Source organism: Scyliorhinus canicula, chromosome 16 (genome assembly GCF_902713615.1).
Source record: "Scyliorhinus canicula chromosome 16, sScyCan1.1, whole genome shotgun sequence".
NCBI classification, from domain to species: Eukaryota; Metazoa; Chordata; class Chondrichthyes; order Carcharhiniformes; family Scyliorhinidae; genus Scyliorhinus; species Scyliorhinus canicula.
In genome coordinates this window covers 94,334,617-94,354,790 of record NC_052161.1, presented here as the reverse complement: position 1 = coordinate 94,354,790, position 20,174 = coordinate 94,334,617, and the positions used below count along the sequence as shown (strand labels likewise).

Genomic DNA, 20,174 nt, shown 5'->3' with positions numbered 1-20,174 from the left:
CAAACCGTTCCAGTCGAAGGTCTTTTTGGCGTCCAGGGACACGATCACCTCTGGTGCTCTCTCCTTAGAGGGGGGTGGGGGTCAGGGTCATTATTATGTTCAACAGCTCTCGGTGAACTGCGTACCCTTGACAAAGCCCATTTGGTCCTCTGCAACTATCTCCGGTACGCAGCCTTTTGGCCAGGTCAAGTATTTTCATGTCCACATTCAGCAGGTAAATGGGTCTATATGATCCACATTCCGTCGGATCTTTATATTTTGGGGTATCAGTGAGATTGTGGCTTGCGCTAGCATGGGGGGCAAAGTTCCCCTTGCCAGCGAGTCCGCGAACATGTCCCTCATCTGTGGGGCCAGGACTGGCGCAAATTTTTTATGGAAGTCTGCCGGGACCCCGTCGGGTCCCGGTGCCTCCCCTGCCTTAATGGAGCTGCTGCTCTCCATGTTTCCATGATTTCTCCCAGATCTATTGGTGCTTCCAGCTCCCCCCTCCTTTCTTCCCCCACAACTGGTAGTTCCAGTCCGTCTAGGAACTATTTCACCCTGTGTCCCTGTTGGGGGGCTCAGAGGTATACAGTCCCCGGCAGGAGGTCTCAAATGCCCGATTGACCTCCTTTGGTTCTGTTCCCAGTCTGCCTCTGCTATTCGTTACCTGGGCTATTTCCCTCGTGGCTGCCTGCTTTCTCAGCTGGTGAGCCAATAGGCGGCCTGCCTGTCTCCATGTTCGTAGAAGATCCCCCGTGTCTGGTGGAGTTGGTACACTGCTTTCCTGGTGGATAGCATGTTAAAGTCCATTTGCAGCTTTTTCCTCTCCGCCAGCAGCTCTACGGTCGGGGTCTCGGAGTACTTTTTGTCGACTTCCAGAATGGAGTCCACTAGTTGCTGCTTGGCCACCCCCTCTTCCCTATCTCTGCTTGCTTTGTAGGCTATGATCTCCCCTCTAATCACAGCCTTCTGTGCCTCCCAAAACGTGGAGGGTGAGACCTCCCTGTTTTGGATGTTACTAACGTAATCGCCTATGGCCCGCGATGTTTTTTGGCAGAAGGTCTTGTTGGCCAGGAGGTCCATGTTCAGCCTCCTTGTGGGGTGCTGGGCACAACCTGTCTTCCACCTCACACCCATGTAATGTGGAGCGTGTTCGGAGATAACGATCGCAGAGTATTCCGCTCCCATGATCACTGGAAGCACCAATTTCCCCACTGCAAAGAAGTCGATATGAGTGTACACCTTGTGCACTTGTGAAAAGTATAAGAATGACTTTTCTCCTCGGTTCAGGAACCTCCATGGGTCGACCGCCCCCTTCTGCTCCATAAATGCGCCCTAGCCATGTGTCTTTCTGTGTTCTGGAGTTTGATCTGTCAGTCAGTGACAGACGCAATTGAAGTTGTCCCCCCCCCAATCAGTTGGTGTGTGTCAATGTCGGGGATTTCTGCCATGGTCTTCTTTATGAATTCTGTGTCGTCCCAGTTTGGAGCGTACACATTTACCAGTACCACCAGAAAGAGGCCACTTAATCCATTGTGTCTATTCTGGATCTCTGCAAGAACATTTCATAGGCCCATTGGATCGTCAAGGAGTGATGGTTAGATTCTCTCTTGCTGGAGATAGTGATTGCCTGGCACTTGTATGGTGTGAATGTTACTTGCCACTTGTCAGTCCAAACCTGGATATTGTCCAGGTCTTGCTGCATTTGGACATGGATTGCTTCAGTATCTGAGGAGTTGCAAAATATGTTGAACTTTTAGCTCTTTTGACCATGTTTGGACCATGGCTGTAATGAGGGCAGGAGTTATGTTACTCTGGCAGAACCCAAGCTGAGTATAATATATAAACTTAGCATATGTCTATCTCCAGAAATTCCTTGAGACATCTTTCTACGTTAACTTGGTAGTCTTCCAGCTCCGAAATGGCTTGCACCGTGATGGTCAACTCTGTGTTAAGCATCACCTGGTATGGCTAAGAAGCCCCACTCGAACATAGACGACAATGGGCTGTGAAGATGCACGATTGGCTGAACTCTGTTTTCTTTGGGTCCACTTTTCTGAGCTTGTCTCGCCTGCTCACTTCTACTAATGCCCTTCCAAACAGTCCACCTACAGAGGTCATGACTGTCAGCGACTGTCTCCCAGTTGTCTTCTCAGTGGCTGCCATTTCCATGTCTTGTTTGCAGATATTGTAATGGAGGTATGGAAGCATAGGAAATTGTGATCAAGTGTTCAGTTCATTGTGCAATGGTCTTTAGGTATTCAGCCATCATCCATCCGATGACCATAGCTGAGCTGGCACAGATTTCATTGATTTAGATTGACAAAGAGCTTTTGTTTTCCTATTAACATGTTCTGCATCTTACCTTTATGCCTCTATAAGCACCTTCTTTAGTCCTTAATGCTGCTTTTAAAATTCCCTTTGTCTTGTCCCTATGGTATCTTTGTCAATCTCTCCTTACCTCCCACCTATCCCTGACGTTTTATGCTTCAACTCATTCACCCCCATCTCCAACTCTATAATCCATCACATTTCTACCTCTTTTCAGCTCTGAAGAAGAGTCATACGGACTCAAAATGTTAACTGGTTTTCCACAGGTGCTGCCAGACCTGCTGATTTTATACAGTAGTTTCTGTTTTTATTACTGTTGTTTCACTATCTTACTCAGTTTAGGCATAACGTCTGCAGCTTTTATGATGTGTGTGTGTTGATTTCAGCATCGAGTGACAGATTGCTGGAGTTTGGCTATGTGAAGCTTTCAACAACCTCCAGCATTGTCAATGTTGACAAATGGCGGGTGCGGCAACATCTTGGATCATGGCATTTGTCTCCTGATGCAAATGCGAACATAAAAACATACAAACTTTTATTGATCCCAATATACATGCTCCTAAAATTCCCTGTGTCAGAGGATATCTGAATGTTCTGACAAAGTGGTTATCAGTGGTCACCTAGCTGTCTTTTCTTGGATGACTTTTAGTGCATTCGGAGTCTTCTCATCCCGATCTCTCATGTAACGAGTGACATTAGACCACTCGGCTTTAATAAGAGGTTCCGTTGCATTGATATTAGCCTCAAAACAGTCAGCACTTTTCGCTCTTGTTTCCCAAAGGCTGATTTGTGTCTCGTATGTGTCTCAAAGTATCCTCCATTTCACTTCTCTACTTTGAGCGAGAATGACTGAGAGCATCTATTCTTCAAGTTGAGGAATATGTGGCTGATGGTGATTCAGGAAAGGCCCCTTTGCTTTAAAAGAACTGCAAGGCATGCATCCAAACCTTGGGCACCCACCAAGGAGTGGTGTGTCATGGCCAGTGCTGTGGTAGCTGCGTGTGCTGAGACTGCTGTTCAGAGTCCCGTCTAGGTGAAGGTCAGATCCAACAAGTCAATGTTATGATCTTGGAGTCTTCAGGATACCTTGTGGCATGGTTTGTTCTGAAAGGAGGCATGAGTTACACAAAGCGCACCATAGCAGCAAAGCCAAATAAATCATAAAATCCCTACAATGCAGAAGGAGGCCATTTGGCCCATTCAGTCTGCACCGACCCTATGAAAGAGCACCCTACCTAGACCCACTCCCCTGTCCTATTCCCACAACCCAAAATATCCTGCACATCCTTGGACACTAAGGGGCAATTTAGCATTGCCAATCTACCTAACCTGCATATCTTTGACTGTGGGAGGAAACCGGAGCACAAGGAGGAAACCCGCGCAGACACGGGGTGAATATGCAAACTCACAGACAGTCACCCAAGTCTATGCCCATTCTCATTTATCTTTTGCAGGCCATAATCTGCAAGGCAGGAGGGCTTCAATTCATGGTCTGCGACCACTGTTATATTGAACCCTCCCCGTAGGGAAAGATATTTTGTTTTAGGGATTCTGCTGATAGCAGTGTCAAGCTCCTCATCGAACTGAATTTTCATGTCCTGGAGTACAGCATTGGAGGTGAACTGGGCCTGTTTGAGTTGAGAATTGGATGGAGGGAGAACACATTCTGAACCATTTGTGGGAGGGCCTTATCATTGAGAAGTTGGCATATTCTTTCTTTTTGTTTGTTTTGATTGTTTGTCTGGTATTATGGATTCCATTAGTTTGTTAATAGAGGGCTTATGAATGTTGGATGAATGCTTTACAGGTCAGATTCTCTGGCCTCCACACGGCATGCTTCTCGGCGTTGGGAGGCAGCCTGCCATTGGCCAACGGGGGGGGGGGAATCTTCTGGTCCCGTTGCTGCCAATGGGGTTTACCATTGAATCCACCACACATCACTGGGAAACCCACGATGGGGATGCGCCATTGGAGGATCCCTCTGGCGTGAACAGCCGGAAAATCTCACCCTGCATGTTGATTTGTAAATGTTGTGAAGAATAACTACTCGTCTAGGGCAGCACGGTGGCCTAGTGGTTAGCACAGCTGCCTCACGGTGCTGAGGTCCCAGGTTCGATCCCGGTTCTGGGTCACTGTCCGTGTGGAGTTTGCACATTCTCCCCGTGTCTGCGTGGGTTTCGCCCCTACAACCCAAAAATGTGCAGAGTAGGTGGATTGGCCACACTAAATTGCCCCTTAATTGGAAAAAATAATTGGATAATCTAAATTTAAAAAAAAACTATTCGTCTAGAGTTCCTTTGTGGGATCTCCTCTGTGTGAGTTTTTTTAGAAATACTGTAGTAATGCAGATATTCTTCAGGATCGTATTGAAAGAGATCTGTAAATCTGCCCGGCATGTTGAAATCACTCTCCAGAGTGATTATTTATTCATCAGTGTGCTGAAATGTTGAGCTGAATCTTTATATCTAATTCCAGATATTCATAATTACTTCCATACTTTGCACCAACAGTAAGTATCATTTATATTTTGATACTTAAGATCTTTTCATTAATTTTAAATGATATTCAAATGACATTTAACTGCTATTTATTTCTGTTTCCAGGTTATGCTTTTGAATGCCAAGGTATCACTTCAAATCATTTTTTTTAATGCATTCCAGTTTATATAAGATTTGACTGTATTATCCAAGGTGTAATCTTAAATTCTTCATCAAATTATGTTTAATTTTAAGATCTGCTGCAAATCAATTCACACATCAGCAGGTCTCTGTGCAGAATGGCTCTGGGACAAGCACACATGTATATTAACTTGTTCAAAGGCAGATAATTCTGTTCAGCGCCAAGCTGGAGGGTTGAGTGACGGTTACAGCATGGAAACCATTTGCCAATTTTACATTCTAGGCCAGATAGGCCTCTGTCCCTTCCAATGGACCAAGAAGGTGACACTCCTCAATTTCTCTCAGTTCACAGACCAATGAACCATTTACACTATATGCGTGATTCAACAGCGTCATCGTGTCCAACTTGGTGTCAGGGCGAGGATGTTGAATCTGGCAAGAGGCCTCTCGCGAGATTTGCGATGCTCAAAACATCTCACCTAGATCCATTCACTGGATTCTCCCAGTGCCCGGTACACCACGGCACGTCTGGGAGACCTCGTCAGGGTGCCATTTAGCACTGGTCCACACAAACGTGGACCAGGCATAGCGGCTGCTGGGGTGGTCTCTTACTAGAGATACCGTTTGGTCGGGGACAGTGCACATGGCAGTGCCATCCAGACACTACCGGGTTGGTGCTGGCAGGGGCCATGCCACAATGCCATACTGGCAGGGGCATTGTTATGATGCCAGGCTGGCTGCCAGGTTAACAATGCCAGGATGGACATACCAGGTAGAGGGTAGGTTTCCCGGGGACTTCCCCAAGGTTGAGGGAGTTGGGAGGGGCCTGAAAGGGGTGGGGGGGGGTGGGGGGGGGGGGGGGGGGAAATGCAGGCAACCAGACAAAATGGCAACCCAATATGTGAGGAGCCTTTGCTGCGGGCTTAGTGGAGAGAAACTCCGAGGCCAAAGAAAACAGCAATTTGCCATTGTGTAGCAAGATATTCACGCAGCTGCAACCACCGAGAAACACCTCAATAAACACACCCAAACCCACACAAAGAAATTATTTGGGTGAATCGTGCCCCATAACTTGTGATAAATGTCGAAATTGGTATATTTGTGGCAGTAATGTTATTTAAATCGTGATTTAAAATACTCAGTCAGTGGCCGGGATTCACTATTGGCCGACGCCGAAATTGCAAAATGCGATTGGGCGGAGAATAGCTTCCGACGCCAAAATCGGGGTCGGTGCTGGTTTGACACCAAATCGGGATCCTCCAGCTCCCCGAAAATGGCATAAATGTGCCGCATGCCTTTGAAGCACCATTGGCGTATCATTAGCGGCCATGACCCTCTATTCTCCGGGCCCCCCGTGTTTCACTGCCGCAGTTGGGTTAAGTTCCTGACGGCGCGGTTCACTTGTGGTCTCAGCGGTCAAGAACCCGGCGTGGTGGCTTCGGACTGTATACAGCACCACCACAGTTGGCCGGGAGCCGTGCTGCTGGTTGGGGGGGGGGGCTTCCGCGAAGGCTGGGGGGACTGGTCAATATTTGAAAGGTCGGGTCCGCGCACGGCCGACGCCATGTTTTATGCGCGACCACGGACCCAGCCATTCTACAGCCATTTTTGCTGTGGGAGCCGGGAGTTTTACTCGGCACGGCTGCAAGCTCCTCACCAATCACAGGATGGGTAAGGGTTCTGCGTCAATTTTTCCGTCGTAAAACGTCATAGTTCCTCCACTGGGGTCAACAATTAGTCTCAAAAGCAGTGAATCCAGCCCAGTGGTCTACTAAGTTGTAATTAAGATGTTATCAAAGTGAGGTAACCATGGTTTCTAACCAATTATTTGTTCACATATAGATGGCTAATGGGATATTGTTTGATTGCTGAAGATTCCTTCGTGTATAGATAATTGAGGATTGTCTTTATCCTGGCCAAGCAGGTCATTGGATATCTAAGTGAGATAGCTATATAATTAATGGGTGGAGCCAGGTCTGTCTGTAATTTGCAGTTTTGCCAAATGTTGTTAGATTGAGCAGAAGGGTTCTGACAAGAAGAAGTGTACTGAATCTGCTCTTGAAAGGTATCTCTCCAAAAGTCTACACAAAGGACAGCAAGGTAAACCTGTTTAATTGGTTAGCATTGCTGCCTCACGGCACTGAGGTCCCAGTTTCGATCCCGGCTCTGGGTCACTGTCCGTGTGGAGTTTGCACATTCTCCCCGTGTGTGCGTGGGTTTCACCCCCACAACCCAAAGATGTGCAGGGTAGGTGAGTTGGCCATGCTTAATTGCCCCTTAATTGGAAAAAATAAATTGGGTACTCTAAATTTATTTTTTTTAAATAAAAAATTTCTGTGTTTAAATTAGAGTTTGTTTTAACATAAAAGGTCAGAGTCATAACTCCTGGGGTTAAGTATGCTTTCCTCATTTTACAAATTGTTGATGTTTCCCATCAGGTATCTTAACATAAATTGGAGTCTGGTCTGGTACCCTAACACTAAGAGTTAAATAACCCACTGCACAATACTTTTCACTGTATACTAATACATGTAACAATAATAAATCCAATCAACAGATTGTTTTTATTATTTTGCATGAGGTGGATGTTGACGCGACCATTAATTCACTCAGAGACACGAGTTGGAGTAAACTGTGGCTTTAATTGGCTTACAACTGAGCCTGCCTGCGACTGCACGATACTGAGGGCAGTCTTGCAGGACCGCAGCACTTATACTCCCTAAAGGGGGCGGAGCGTAGGGCAGAGCCCTGTAAATGCTCCTCATCTCCCCCTGTGGGCAGAGCCACACAGTGGCTCACAGACGAAGCCCACAGGGACAACAGTAAGGTACAGTGTGAATTACCAGTTACACATTCACCACAGATGTCACTGCCTGGGCCAGCATTTAATATTTATCTCTAATTGTCCTTAAGGCTTTGTGGTGAGCTGCCCTCTTGAACCACTGCATGTGGTGTAGGTACACCCACCGTGCTGTTAGAGAGGGAGATCCATGATGTTGACCCAGCGACAGGGAAGGAATGGTGATATATTTCCAAGTCAGCATGGTTGAAGCTTGGAGGAGAACTTACAGGTGGTGGTGTTCCCAAATATCTGCTTCCCTTGTCCTGTTGGGTGATTCTGTGTGGAAGTGAATCACAGGATCTTTACAGTGGAGGAGGCCAACTGGCTCATTGGGTCTTCACTGGTTCTCTGAAAGAACATTCTTCGTCATCCCACTCTCCTGCCTTATCTCCGTAATCTTGCACATTCTTTCTTTTCAGATAGCAACTCAACTCCCTTTTGAATACCTCAATCAAACCTGCCTCGACCATCCTTTCAGCAAGTTTGTCCCAGTCTCCAACCACCCTCTCGGTGAAAAAATGTTTCCTCATATCATTTTTATTCATTTTGCCAAATATTTTGAACTTGCGCCCTCTAGTTCTTGATGTTCTCCTGAGAGGGATGTTTCTTTTGATTTAATCCTGTCAGTACTCCTCAGGAGTACTGAACCACTCCACCAAGTCTCCCCCATTCTTCTTTTCTTCAAGGAAAACTGTCTCAATCTCTCCAATTTATCTTCACAGCAGAGTTATTTATCCCTGCAATCATTATTGTGAATCTCCTCTGTACTCTCTCCAATGCCTCAAATCCTTTCTCAAGTATGGCACCCTTATCTCCAGTTGAGGCCTAACTGGTGGCTTACAGAAAGTCAACATGACCTCCTTACTTTTGCACTCAATGCCTCTATTAATAAAACTTAAGGTGGTATTTGCTTTAACTGCTCTCTCAGCATGTCCGGTCACCTTCAGTAATTTATGCACATGTGCACCGAGGTCCCTTTGTTTCTCACCTCCTTTAAAGTTTCTCCCTTCATTTGTTCCAAAGAAGCAACATCTTCCACAAGTGCTGAGATGTCTTTTTTCCTCGAACAAGGATTTGCCCCTCAACCATAGCCCTCCATTTTCTCACATGCCTGCTCTCACCCTATCCCTTCCCTCACTGAACCATGAGAAATTTGTCTTTGTTCTCACCTTCCACCTAACCATCCTCTTTCATTTCCGCCACCTCCAGCTTAATCTTACAACGAAACACATCCTCACCTTCTTCCAGCATTCTGATGGGACCCTGGTCCACACCTCCATCACTGCTCTCTAGTCTCATTTCCACAGCACCTTTCTCTACAAGAACAGGAAATGTAACACCTCCCCTCTACCATCCATGGCCCCAAACATTCTTTCCAGTTGAAGCAGCAATTTATAAGTACTTCTTTCAATTTAGGACATTGTATTCACTGATTTAAAGTACAGACACCTTTACACTGAGGACGCAACACCCAGATTGGGTGACCGTTTTGTGGAATATCTCCACCATGTCCATGAATGCTGTATTGTTTGTCATTTTAATTCCCCAGCTTTGTCTCATACTGACATTTCTGTCTTTGGACGACTGCAGAGTTCTAGGGAAGCTCAAAACAAATTCAAGGAATAGCACCACTAGGTAGTTTGCAAACTTCCCCAATTATTGAGTTCAACAATTTTGATCATAATCACCTCTACTTGTCACCCCTTCCACCCCCAATCCCTCCTCCCCCATTCTGCCTCATTTCCCTATGCAGATTTCGGTCTTCATCTTGATTTTCTTGTTTTTGGTTTCAGATGTCAGCTGCTCATTATTCTGTCATTCATACCTCCTAGAGACATCTTTATTTTTTCCCATTTCCACTCCATTTGTCTATTCCCATCAACTCTTTTGCCATTTAATTTGTCCCATCTCCCTTTCAGAGAACACAATTTTGCTTGTTTCCTACCCTCTCCCTTTGTCGCTTCTTAAAAGCCAGAACCTCTCTAACTTTTCCCAGATCTGCCAGATTAGGAATAAAAAAGGGGCAAACACATTGCTAGGTGTTTATTATTGTAAAGTAAATTAAAGTCACAATAGTCCCATGCTTTCCCCTTTTGAGTGGCAGAGCTGACTGGTGGCGAATTAACCTGTGGATCAGGCAGGGGGCAAGGTTGAGAAGACGGGGTGTTCATGAATAACCTCAGCAAGAACAGGAATTAAACCCATGCTTTTGGCCTTTTTCTCATCACAAACCAGCTGTCCAGCCAACCGAGCTAAACAAGCCCAGAGAACGATGGATGACTAGAGGTATTCATGATATGATGAGAAGGAAAAGAGGCTTTTAGCAGGTACAAGTCGAGCAAATCAGCGGAGGCATTAGAGGAGTACAGAATATGCAGGATGGAGCTTAAAAAAGCAATTAGAAGAGCAAAGAAGGGATATGAGAAAGCTCTGGATGGTAAAAGTAGGGAAAATCTTAAGATATTCTCTGAAGTATATCAATGGGAAGAGGGTAACCAGGGAAAGAGTAGTGTTCATTAGGAAACAAGGGGGCAATTTGTGGGTGTAGTCAGAGGACATTGGTAGGGTATTGAACAAATGGTTCACATCCGTCTTCGCCCAAGACACTAAAGATGTAAGTATGGAACTCGGGGAGAGAGACTGTGGGGTTCATGTGCAAATTGACATTGGGAGAGACAAGTTATTGGAGGTGTTGGCAGGCTTAACGATTATGTCCCAAGCTGCTGTGGGAGACGAGGGAGGAGGGAGGTGCCAGATGACTGGATTTGGTTCCACTATTTGAGAAGAGAAAAGCCAGGGAACTACGGACCAGTGAGTCCCATGTCGGTGGTAGGGAAACTATTGGAAAAACATCTTAGGCAGAAAATCTATCTACACTTAGAGAGGCAGGTTTTGATCAAGAATAGTCAGCATGACTTTGTCATAGGAAGGCCATGCTTAACACATTTGATGGAGGCGACCAGGTGTGTAGATGAGGGAATGAAATTGATGTTTCTTTAAATTCATTTTGCGGGATGTGGCCATCGCTGGTTAGGCCAGCGTTTATTACTCATATTGCCCTTCATAAGGTGGTAGTGTGTTGCCTTTTTGAACCTCTGCAGTCCCTGTGCTGTAGTTATAACCACAGGACTGTTAGGGTGGGAGTGCCAGGATTTTGGCCTAACAACAGCGAAGGAATGATGATATATTTCCACATTGGAGTGGTGAGTGACTTGGAGGGGAACCTCCAGGTGGTGGGGTTTCCAGGTATCTTTTGCTCTTGTCCTTCTAGGTGGTAGAGGTCGTGGGTTTGGAAGGTGCTGCTTAATAATAATAATAATATCACTTATTGTCACAAGTAGGCTTCAGTGAAGTTACTGTGAAAAGCCCCTTGTCGCCATATTCCTGTTCGGGGAGGCCGGTACGGAAAGGTTCTGCTTAAGGAACCTTTGCGAGTTCCTGCAGTGTATCTTGTAGGTGGTGCACATTGCTGCCACTGTTCGTCGGTTTGTGGAAGGTGTAGTAATCAAGCCTTTGTCCATGATGGTTTTAAACTTCTTGAGTGTTGTTGAAGCTGCACTCATCCAGGCAAGTGGAGAGTATTCTGTTACACTCCTGACTTGTGTCTTGTAGATGGTGGGCAGGCTTTGGGGAGTGAGATAAGTTACTCGCCGTAGGATTCCTAGCCTTAGACATGCTCTGGTAGCCACAGTATTACTATGGCTAGTCCTGTTCAGTTTCTGATCAATTGCAACCCCCAGGATGTTGATGTAGTTTATATGGATATCAGCAAAGCTTTTGACAGGGTCCCACCTGGGTGACTTGTAAAGAAGGCAAATGCACATGGGATACAGGGTAATTTGATAAGGTGGATTCAAAATTAGCTTAGTTATAGGAGACAGAGGGTGATGACAGAAGGCTGTTTAGTAACTGGAAGCCAGCATCCAGTGGCGTACCACAGGCCTCTGTGCTGGGTCCCCTATTATTCGTCATTTATATAAGCGACATAGATGACTATGGGGGGGGTTGAATCAGTAAATTATGGATAACACAAAGCTTGGCTGGATGGCTAACAGTGAGGTTGAGTGTCTTGCGTTACAGAAAGATATGAGGTGATACACTTTGGAAGGAATAATTTGACAAGGAAATATTCAATGAATGGCATGACACTAGGAAGTTCTGAGGAACAAAGGGACTGTGGCGTGTTTGTCCATAGGTCTCTGAAGGCGGAAGGGCAGGTTACTAGGATAATGAAAAAAGGATATGGGACTCTTGCCTTTGTTAATCGAGGCACAGATTACATGTTGGGAGTTGAATAGAACTTTGGTGAGGCCACAGCTAGAATACTATGTGCAATTCCGATCGCCACAATATAGGAAGGATGGGATTGCACTAGAGGAGGTGCAGAGGAGATTCACCAGGATGTTGCCTGGGACAGAAAATTTAAGTTGTGAAGTGAGGTTGGATAGTTTTTGATTGGGTTGTTTTTGTTGGAGCAGAGAAGACTGAGGGACAACTTGATTGAGGTATACAAGATTATGAGGGACAAGGACAGGATGGATAGGGAACAGCTGTTCCCTTATTTGGAGGGTCAGTAACAAGGGGACAAAAGTTTAAGGTAAGGGACAGGAGATTTAGGGGGGATGTGAGGAAAAGTATTTTTACCTAGAGGGTGGTGACAGTCTGGAATGCACTGCCTGGGAGGCTGGTAGAGGCAAGTAACTGGATGAGCACTTGGCATGTCATAACATTCAAAGTTATGCGGCAAATGCTGGTAAATGTGACTAGATGGGTAGGTCAGGTGCTTTTCATGTGTCGGTGCAGACTGGGTGGGCCGAAGTGTTTTTTTTCTGCACTGTGTGATTCTGTGCTGAAAGGTTACAACCTCAAAATCTAACTCTGTTTCTGTATTTACAAATATAGCCACACTCGCTCTTTCTGTTTTCATATGTAGAATGTAAAAGCAGGCGGGTTTTGATAGAGCTGTATAAAATGCTTGCTCAGCCACAGCTAGAGTAGTGTTGCAATTCTGGTTGCCACATAATAGGAATGATGTGACTACACTAGAGAGGGTGCAGAGGAGATTCACCAGGATGTTGCTGGACCGTTTCAGCTGCAAAGAGAGGTTGGGGTTCTTCTCCTTGGAGCACAGAAGGCTAAGGGGGGAACCTGATTGATGTTTATAAAATCATGAGGGACGTAGAATTGATGGGATTAAACTTTTTCGCTTCTTGGAGGAGTCAATAACCAGGGGGAATTAATTTAAAGTAATGGGCAGAAGATTTAGAGGAGATGTGAGGAAAAACTTTTTCACCCAGAGGGTGGTAGGAATCTGGAACTCACTGATGCCCAACGCATGGAAGAAACTTGGAAACTGGAAGAACAACGCCTCATCTTCTGAATGGCAAATTACTGCCTTTTGAACTCAACACTGAGTTCAACAACTTTAGACATTATCTTCCCCCTCCACCTTAAACAATTCCCCCCCCAGTCTTTTGTAGTTTGTTGCCAGGTTCCTGGTCTGCCCCAAAATAACCCCACTCCTCTCCCACATTGCCACCTGACCCTGACTGTTCTTTTGCTCCCAATGGCTTTCTGGTTAGCATAGACCAGTTTGGGCGAAAGGGCCTGTATCCGTGCCGTAGATTCTATGACTAACACATTCGGCTATCTCACCTGTTTCCACTATCGACACTCTATCCCTTAATGGCACAGTTCACATTTCCCTTTGTCTCATGTCTAGGACAAATATGTCCACACCTCCTTTTCCCTGATCTTCATTGGTCTTCTATTCTGCCCCAGCTCCTCTGGCCCCTTTACAACTACATAATTCTGTACATTTCTACCTTGCTTCAGTTCTGCAGAAAAATCGTTTAGATCTGAAACTTTAACTCTCGGGGCGATTCAGTCACCGTGTTGCGCCGGCACGATATGAATCCTGCTCTCGCTATAATGAGATTAAGTTCATTTAAATGCCTGGATGCCATAAGCACTCAGTGCCAGAGAGTCAATGGCTGCACATGCGAGACCCCGCTGGGGTGCCGTGTAGAATCATGGAACTTACAGTGCAGAAGGAGGCCATTTCGCCCATTGAGTCTACACCAGCCCCTGAAAGAGCACTCTACCTAAGCCCACACCTCCACCCTATCCCCGTAACCCAGCAACCCCACCTAATGTTTGGAAACTACGGGGAAATTTAGCCTGACCAATCCGCACATCTTCGGACTATGGGAGGAAACCGGAGCACCCGGAGGAAACCCACGCAGACACGGGAAGAACGTGCAGACTCCGCACAGACAGGGAACCAAGCTGGGGGTCAAATCCGGGTCCCGGGCGCTGTAAAGCAACAGTATTAACCACTGTTCTACCATGCTGCCTCAGAGTAGTATTAGCACTGGTTTCCACAAATGTAGACCAGGCATGATCGCACTTCAGGGTGGGGGGGGGGGGGGAGGTGTCTCAAGGCCATTGGAAACCCCTGGGTTTGTCGGGGACAGGGCAGGATAGTCCCCTGGCATTTACTGTGGTGCCTTGGCACTGGCAGCCTGACACCCTGGCAGTGACACCCTGGGGTGGGGTGTAGATATCAGAGCAGCCATTCAAAATTGTGCCCCAATACGCGAGGAGCCGATTCTCACCTGGCCAGTGCAGGTAAAGTGCCTAAGTGTGGTCACAATAGGGAGAAACTCCCACTCTAAAAAAACAGCAAAGTGCCGGTGAATAGTGGGATAAATCACGGTGCTGCAGCTGCCAAGAAACACCCTACCAAACATGCTCGAAAGTGGACTTAGACTTTTCTCCACTGAATCGCCCTGTTTCTCTCTGCAGATGTTGCTAGACCTGCTGAGTTTATTTTAGATTTCCGACATCTGCAGTAATTGTCTTTTACTCAATAAAAATTGTCATAATAACCCATCTGGAAGGAAATTACCGACTTTACCTGGTATGGCCAGACCATATAACTCCAGACCCACAGCAATATGGTTAATCTTAACTGCCCTCTGAAACACCCGAGCAAGCCACTCAGTTCAAGGGCAATTTAGGGATAGGTATCAAATGGTGGCCTAGCCAGCAACACCCACATCCCATGAAAGTAATTTTTTGAAAATCAGTGGATTCACCTTGTGTGAAAAAGAACTTCTGATGTCAGTCCCAACTTTGCTTTTCACTGTCCAGAAACCTGTGCAGTTTATTTTATAATCATTCCAGTCTTCTCCATTTCTATCAGGACACCTTTCAATCTCATTCCATTTCCAATTTACTGATTCGCTTTGTCTACTTTTCCTTGTAGAAAACTTTCAAATATTTCTTGATGAAATTGGACAAAGTTTCATCACTGACTTCTCTTCCTAAGGAAAATTCTGATTTTCTTGATCTCCATCCTGTACTTGTTAAAAAATATCAACCGCCTATTTACTTGAACCAGGTTGTCCTTCAGTATGATTGTTATTTTTCTATTTCTACTCTTCACACTCTAATCTATAAATGTGTTGCATTTTGTTCTTACTTTATCCAGGCAGTTACAAAACCCAGTGGTTTGACCGTGATGATCCATCAGGGAAAGGTGATTTTGAAGATCTTGTGAATCTCCGGAAAGAATATCCTGATCAGATCTGCAGCAATCCGACTGCCTGTGAGGTGGAGACAATATCAGGAATTCCCGCCTCAAAAACTGAAGACAGCATCCCTGAGTAAAAAATGATTCCTCTCAGCTTATTTTGATACTATGACCTGATTTCAAAGCATATGAATTGTTTTAACATTTACATGACCACTGCCCCCTCTTCTCTGTGAATCAGGTGTACCATTTTGCTTGGATTTGCTTGTGTGAATACACAGCAAAGCAACAGGATATGTCAAGATTACAAAATTCGATTTACCTGCCCCGAGTCCGTCTGTAAGTATTGGTTATTTCTAAAAATTGATTATTTGAATTTTAGTGTTACATATGTTTTTTATTCTTCCCAAATCAGGTTTATTTGACCCCTCTTTTGGTCAATCAGCGGGAATATGCTAAATTCCAAAGACCTTTGAGAAATCTGCTTTAATATCTTGGCACTTTAATGGGTGATGAGCATTCACGTGGAAGATTAAAACAAGCCCAAATTTTCAACCCTTTCTTCATTCTTATATTTCTTCATACAAGGCACATCATGATGAATTTTTGCTTTGTACGAATAAGTTGCAGGATTGAGCCATTCAGCCACTCGAGCCTGCTCCAAATTTCAATAACATTTGGATTTGTTTATTGTGACGTGTACCGAGGTACAGTGAAAGTATTGTTCTGTGCACAGTCCAGACAGATCATTCCATACATGAAAACAACATAGGGCATACATAAATATACAATATAAATACATAGACTCAGGCATCGGGTGAAGCACACAGGAGTGCAGTACTATTCAGGAGAGAAGATGTGTGAAGAGATCATGTAGAAGGGACTTTAGTTGGCGGATTAGTTGCCTTAATACCCTGTATTCTTTTTAACCGGCTGCTTGAATATATTTCATGGCAATGGGCACTTGGCAAAGCATGATGGGTATATTAGCCTTATTTCAGTCAAGAAGTTCTGCATGTAATAGCAGAAGGTCAGTCCATGTAAACAAGTGCACAGCTGCACATTGTTTCTGACAGCAGACAATTGTTATGGTCCATAGACTAGGAATTCAAGGCCTGTTGTTTAACGCTGCTCGCTCTTCTGTCTCTAGGCTTATCAAAGGAATGCCTCGTTTTTCTAAATATTGCTTATTGTACAACCTTGCTTTTGTAAAGGGGGGACAATTAGAAAGAATGTGGTCACTCTAACTCCCTCCACGAACTTCGTGTTAAATAAAGGACCTTTGGCGAAAACTCGAAGTGCTGGTATTTTTTTTCCTCAACAGATCAGATCAGTCCATAAGAGGGTCATTTAGGAGTCTGGTAACAGTGGGGAAGAAGCTGTCTTTGAATTTGTTTGTGCATGTTCTCAGGCTTTTGTATCTCCTGCCTGATGGAACAAGTTGGAAGAGTGAATAAGCCAGGTGGGAGGGGTCTTTGATTATACTGCCCGCTTTCCCCAGGCAGCGGGAGGTGTAGATGGAGTCAATGGATGGGAGGCAGATTCGTGTGATGGACTGGGCTGTGTTCACGACTCTCTGTAGTTTCTTACGGTCTTGGGCTGAGTAATTGCCATACTAGGCTGTGATGCAGCCTGATAGGATGCTTTCTATGGTGCATTTGTAAAAGTTGGTAAGAGTCAATGTGAACATGCCCTGTTGTGCTTTCTTGGTCATGGCGTGGAAGCGGTGGACCTGGACAGATTGTTCATGATGTGCACACCTCGGAATTTGAAGCTGTGAACCATCTCCACCTCGGCACCATTGATGCAGACAATGGTGTGTCTGATACTTTGCTTCCTGAAGTCAATGACCAGCCCGTTAGTTTTGGTGACAATGAGGGAGATGTTGTTGTTGTTGTTGTTCTTCTTCTTCTTGTTCTTCTTGTTGTTGTTCTTGTTCTTCTTGTTGTTGTTCTTGTTCTTCCTCCACCACTTCACTAGGTTCTCTATCTCCCTCCTGTATTGACCCATCATTGTTCGAGTTCCAACTCACTTACGGTTGTGTCATCAGCAAACCTGTAGATGGAGTTGGAGCCAAAATGTGCCACACGGTTGTGTGTGTATAGGGCGTATAGTAGAGGGCTAAGTACGCAGACTTGCGGGGCCCCGGTATTGAGGACTATCGTGGAGCAGGTGTTGTTGTTTATCCTTACTGATTGTGGTCTATGGGTCAGAAAATCGAGGATCCAGAGGGAGGAGCCAAGTCCTAGGTCACAACTGATCTGATAGTAAACTCCAATCTGCATCCCACCTATGCCGAGAACTTTTCGCCCCTTTGCTTCACAAGAATCTATCCACCTCTGCATTAAAAATATTCAAAGTCACTGCTTTCACCACCTTTTCAGGAAGAGAGTTCAAAAACACATAACCTTCGCCTCATTTCTGTCTTTAATGAACGATGCTTTATTTTCAAATAATGAACCTGCGAGGGGTCGGAGAATTTTGCCTCTGGTCTCAGAAACAAATATGTCACTATCCATCTTGGTGAAGAATTCTATTGTATTATGGTTGCTCATCGCCAAGGGGCCTCGCATACCAAGGGCAGGATTCTCCGTTTTTGGGACTAAGTCCCCATGCTGTTGTGAAAATTGTGGTCTTTTATGCCAGGAAAATTGGCATCAAAAAGGCACAGATTCACCGTTATGCTGGGGGCTAGCATGGAGCTGTCATGGAGCCAATACGGCCCCCAGCACTTATGGGTCAGAGACCGCGCATATGCACAGCGGCAGCCTGCAGCGGCTACGCCATGCTCCATGGCGGACTCAGCCCGCGGACCTGGACCGCTCGCATCGGCCGCCCGCACACATTGCCCCCAGCCCGAATGAAGCCCCCCTGCCCGCCGATCAGCCCTCCCCAACTGTGGCGGCCCAAAATTGAGCCCGCAGCCGCCATGTGAGGATTCCGGGTGGTGTGAACACACGTGAGCCGTCGGAACTTTGGCCGGTTTGGGGATGGAGCATTGCGGGCCGGGCCTCGGGCAATGGCCTGAGACAGTGGATAGTCTAATAGTCTATGAGTACGCCGATTTCTGGGGGGGGTGCGCGGAGAATTGAAAAAACATCAGTGGTCCTGATTTCGGCACCAAAGCGGATTCTCTGCCCTGCTGCCGAAAGCAATTTCGGAGCCTGGGGCCGGGGGGGGGGGGGGGGGGGGGGGGGGGGGGGGGGGTGTCGGTCCAGCCCCTAGATTGTCAATTTTTCCTTTCTCATTACTTGGCAATATAGTTGTGTCTCCAAATTTGCAGATGACTCAAAGCTGGGTGGGATGTTGTGCTGCTATGAGAATGCAATAAAATATGGATAACTGTGAGGTGACACTTTGGTAGCAAAAACGGGAAGGTACAATATTCTCTGAATGGCTACATATTGAGAGAGAGGAATGTGCAATGAGACCTTGGTGTCCTTGTACACTAGTTTCTGAAAGTAAGCATGCAGGTGCAGCAGGAAGCAAAGAAGGCAAATGGCAAGAGGATTTGAGTGCAGGAGCAGGAATATGTTGCTGCAATTGTACAGGATCTTGGTGAGATCACAACTAGAATATTGGGCGTGATTCTCAGGCCTCGTTGCGCTCTCGCTCAAACAGAATGAGGTCGGTGAATAGCGGGAGAAGCCGAAAACTAGATCCCAACACCTAACAGTTTGCGATGCAACCGGCCCGCTTCCGTAGGCGAAATCGGGATCTCGCTATAGCGAGGTGGGAAACCAATTATCACCACTTAAACCCAATTTCCATACAATTAATGAGAATGACCCCTTATCCAATGGTCTCCCATCATTCAGCAGACTCCCCAGCAAGTGCTCATGCTGGCATCAATTAGTATTCCATTTGGAAATCGTGAACCTGGCGGAAGGACTTCTGTGGGGAGCTGAGCAGGTGAGTAGCCATCTTTGCTGACAGGCAAAGAGAGCAGGGTTGCTGGGTTTGCCATCCCAGTGCTCGGCAGGAGTTGGGTGACCCTTCACACGGATGGACCAATATTAGGGGGGGGGGGGGGGATCCAGGGGTAAAATGCTCCCAGCACCATTCCAACCCTGGATCGTGTTTACCCATTCCTGGGCAACACTTTACCCTTGCCTGTTTGCCCCACCAATCACCCACAACCCCACCGACTGCTGAGGCCTCTGGCTGCGTGGCTGAAGGCTACTGCTGAAAGGGAATTGGCAATCGTGGTTAAATGAGCATTTCATGCGTGCCAAGTGGATTGCCGTGGTTGGGCGGGCAATGTAACATGTGGGAGTCATTGCCGAGCAGCCCAATCACACCTTGATGCCTGGACACTGAGCTGGAACACTGCGGGGGAGGCAACACCACAAGCAAAATCCGAACACCCAGGGATGGGTCACAGCTCCGTGGACATGTCCACAGCTGGAAGGTGGGTGAGTGCCAAGGGGGGGGGGGGATGTCTGGAGAGATGGGCAAAGGGTCCGGGGATCAGCCCGCATTGCGAAAGAAAGTGACAGAGGCATCATAATGGTTGTGCAAAAGGGAGGTTAATGTTCTGTACAATACACCATTCCCATTGGTGTTGCCCCCAACTCCTTCCCAACCCCTACCTACAGCCCCCCACAACACCCACCCATTCCTCCGGTGCCCACATTGATCCTCAACATGCTATGCCCTCCAAGCCCCACCAGAACATCTAGGTGTTTCCCAAGGGTGCACATCTGAGGTGGAGGTAGCCAGCTGCCTATCTCGTCCCGTGGCCCTCAATGACCCTTGTGGGCTTCCTCTGGACACTTTGGGCCAGAGGGCACAAACTCACTTGTCAGTGGCACATGCACAGCCAAACTGCCCTATTCCGTGTGCTGACTTCGAGATGAGGTCT

General features: G+C 46.4%; 1 protein-coding gene across 3 annotated transcripts in view; it reads left to right on the top strand.

Moving 5' to 3' along the window:
- si:dkey-205h13.2 overlaps positions 1-20,174 on the top strand; it is a 367,663-nt gene that overhangs the window by 47,230 nt on the left and 300,259 nt on the right. For all 3 annotated transcript variants that reach the window (XM_038773572.1, XM_038773573.1, XM_038773571.1), the window contains exons 3-6: positions 4,789-4,822; positions 4,917-4,937; positions 15,269-15,443; positions 15,552-15,649. In XM_038773572.1, coding sequence (XP_038629500.1) covers positions 4,789-4,822; positions 4,917-4,937; positions 15,269-15,443; positions 15,552-15,649 — 328 coding nt within the window. The remainder of the gene's footprint in view (positions 1-4,788; positions 4,823-4,916; positions 4,938-15,268; positions 15,444-15,551; positions 15,650-20,174) is intronic.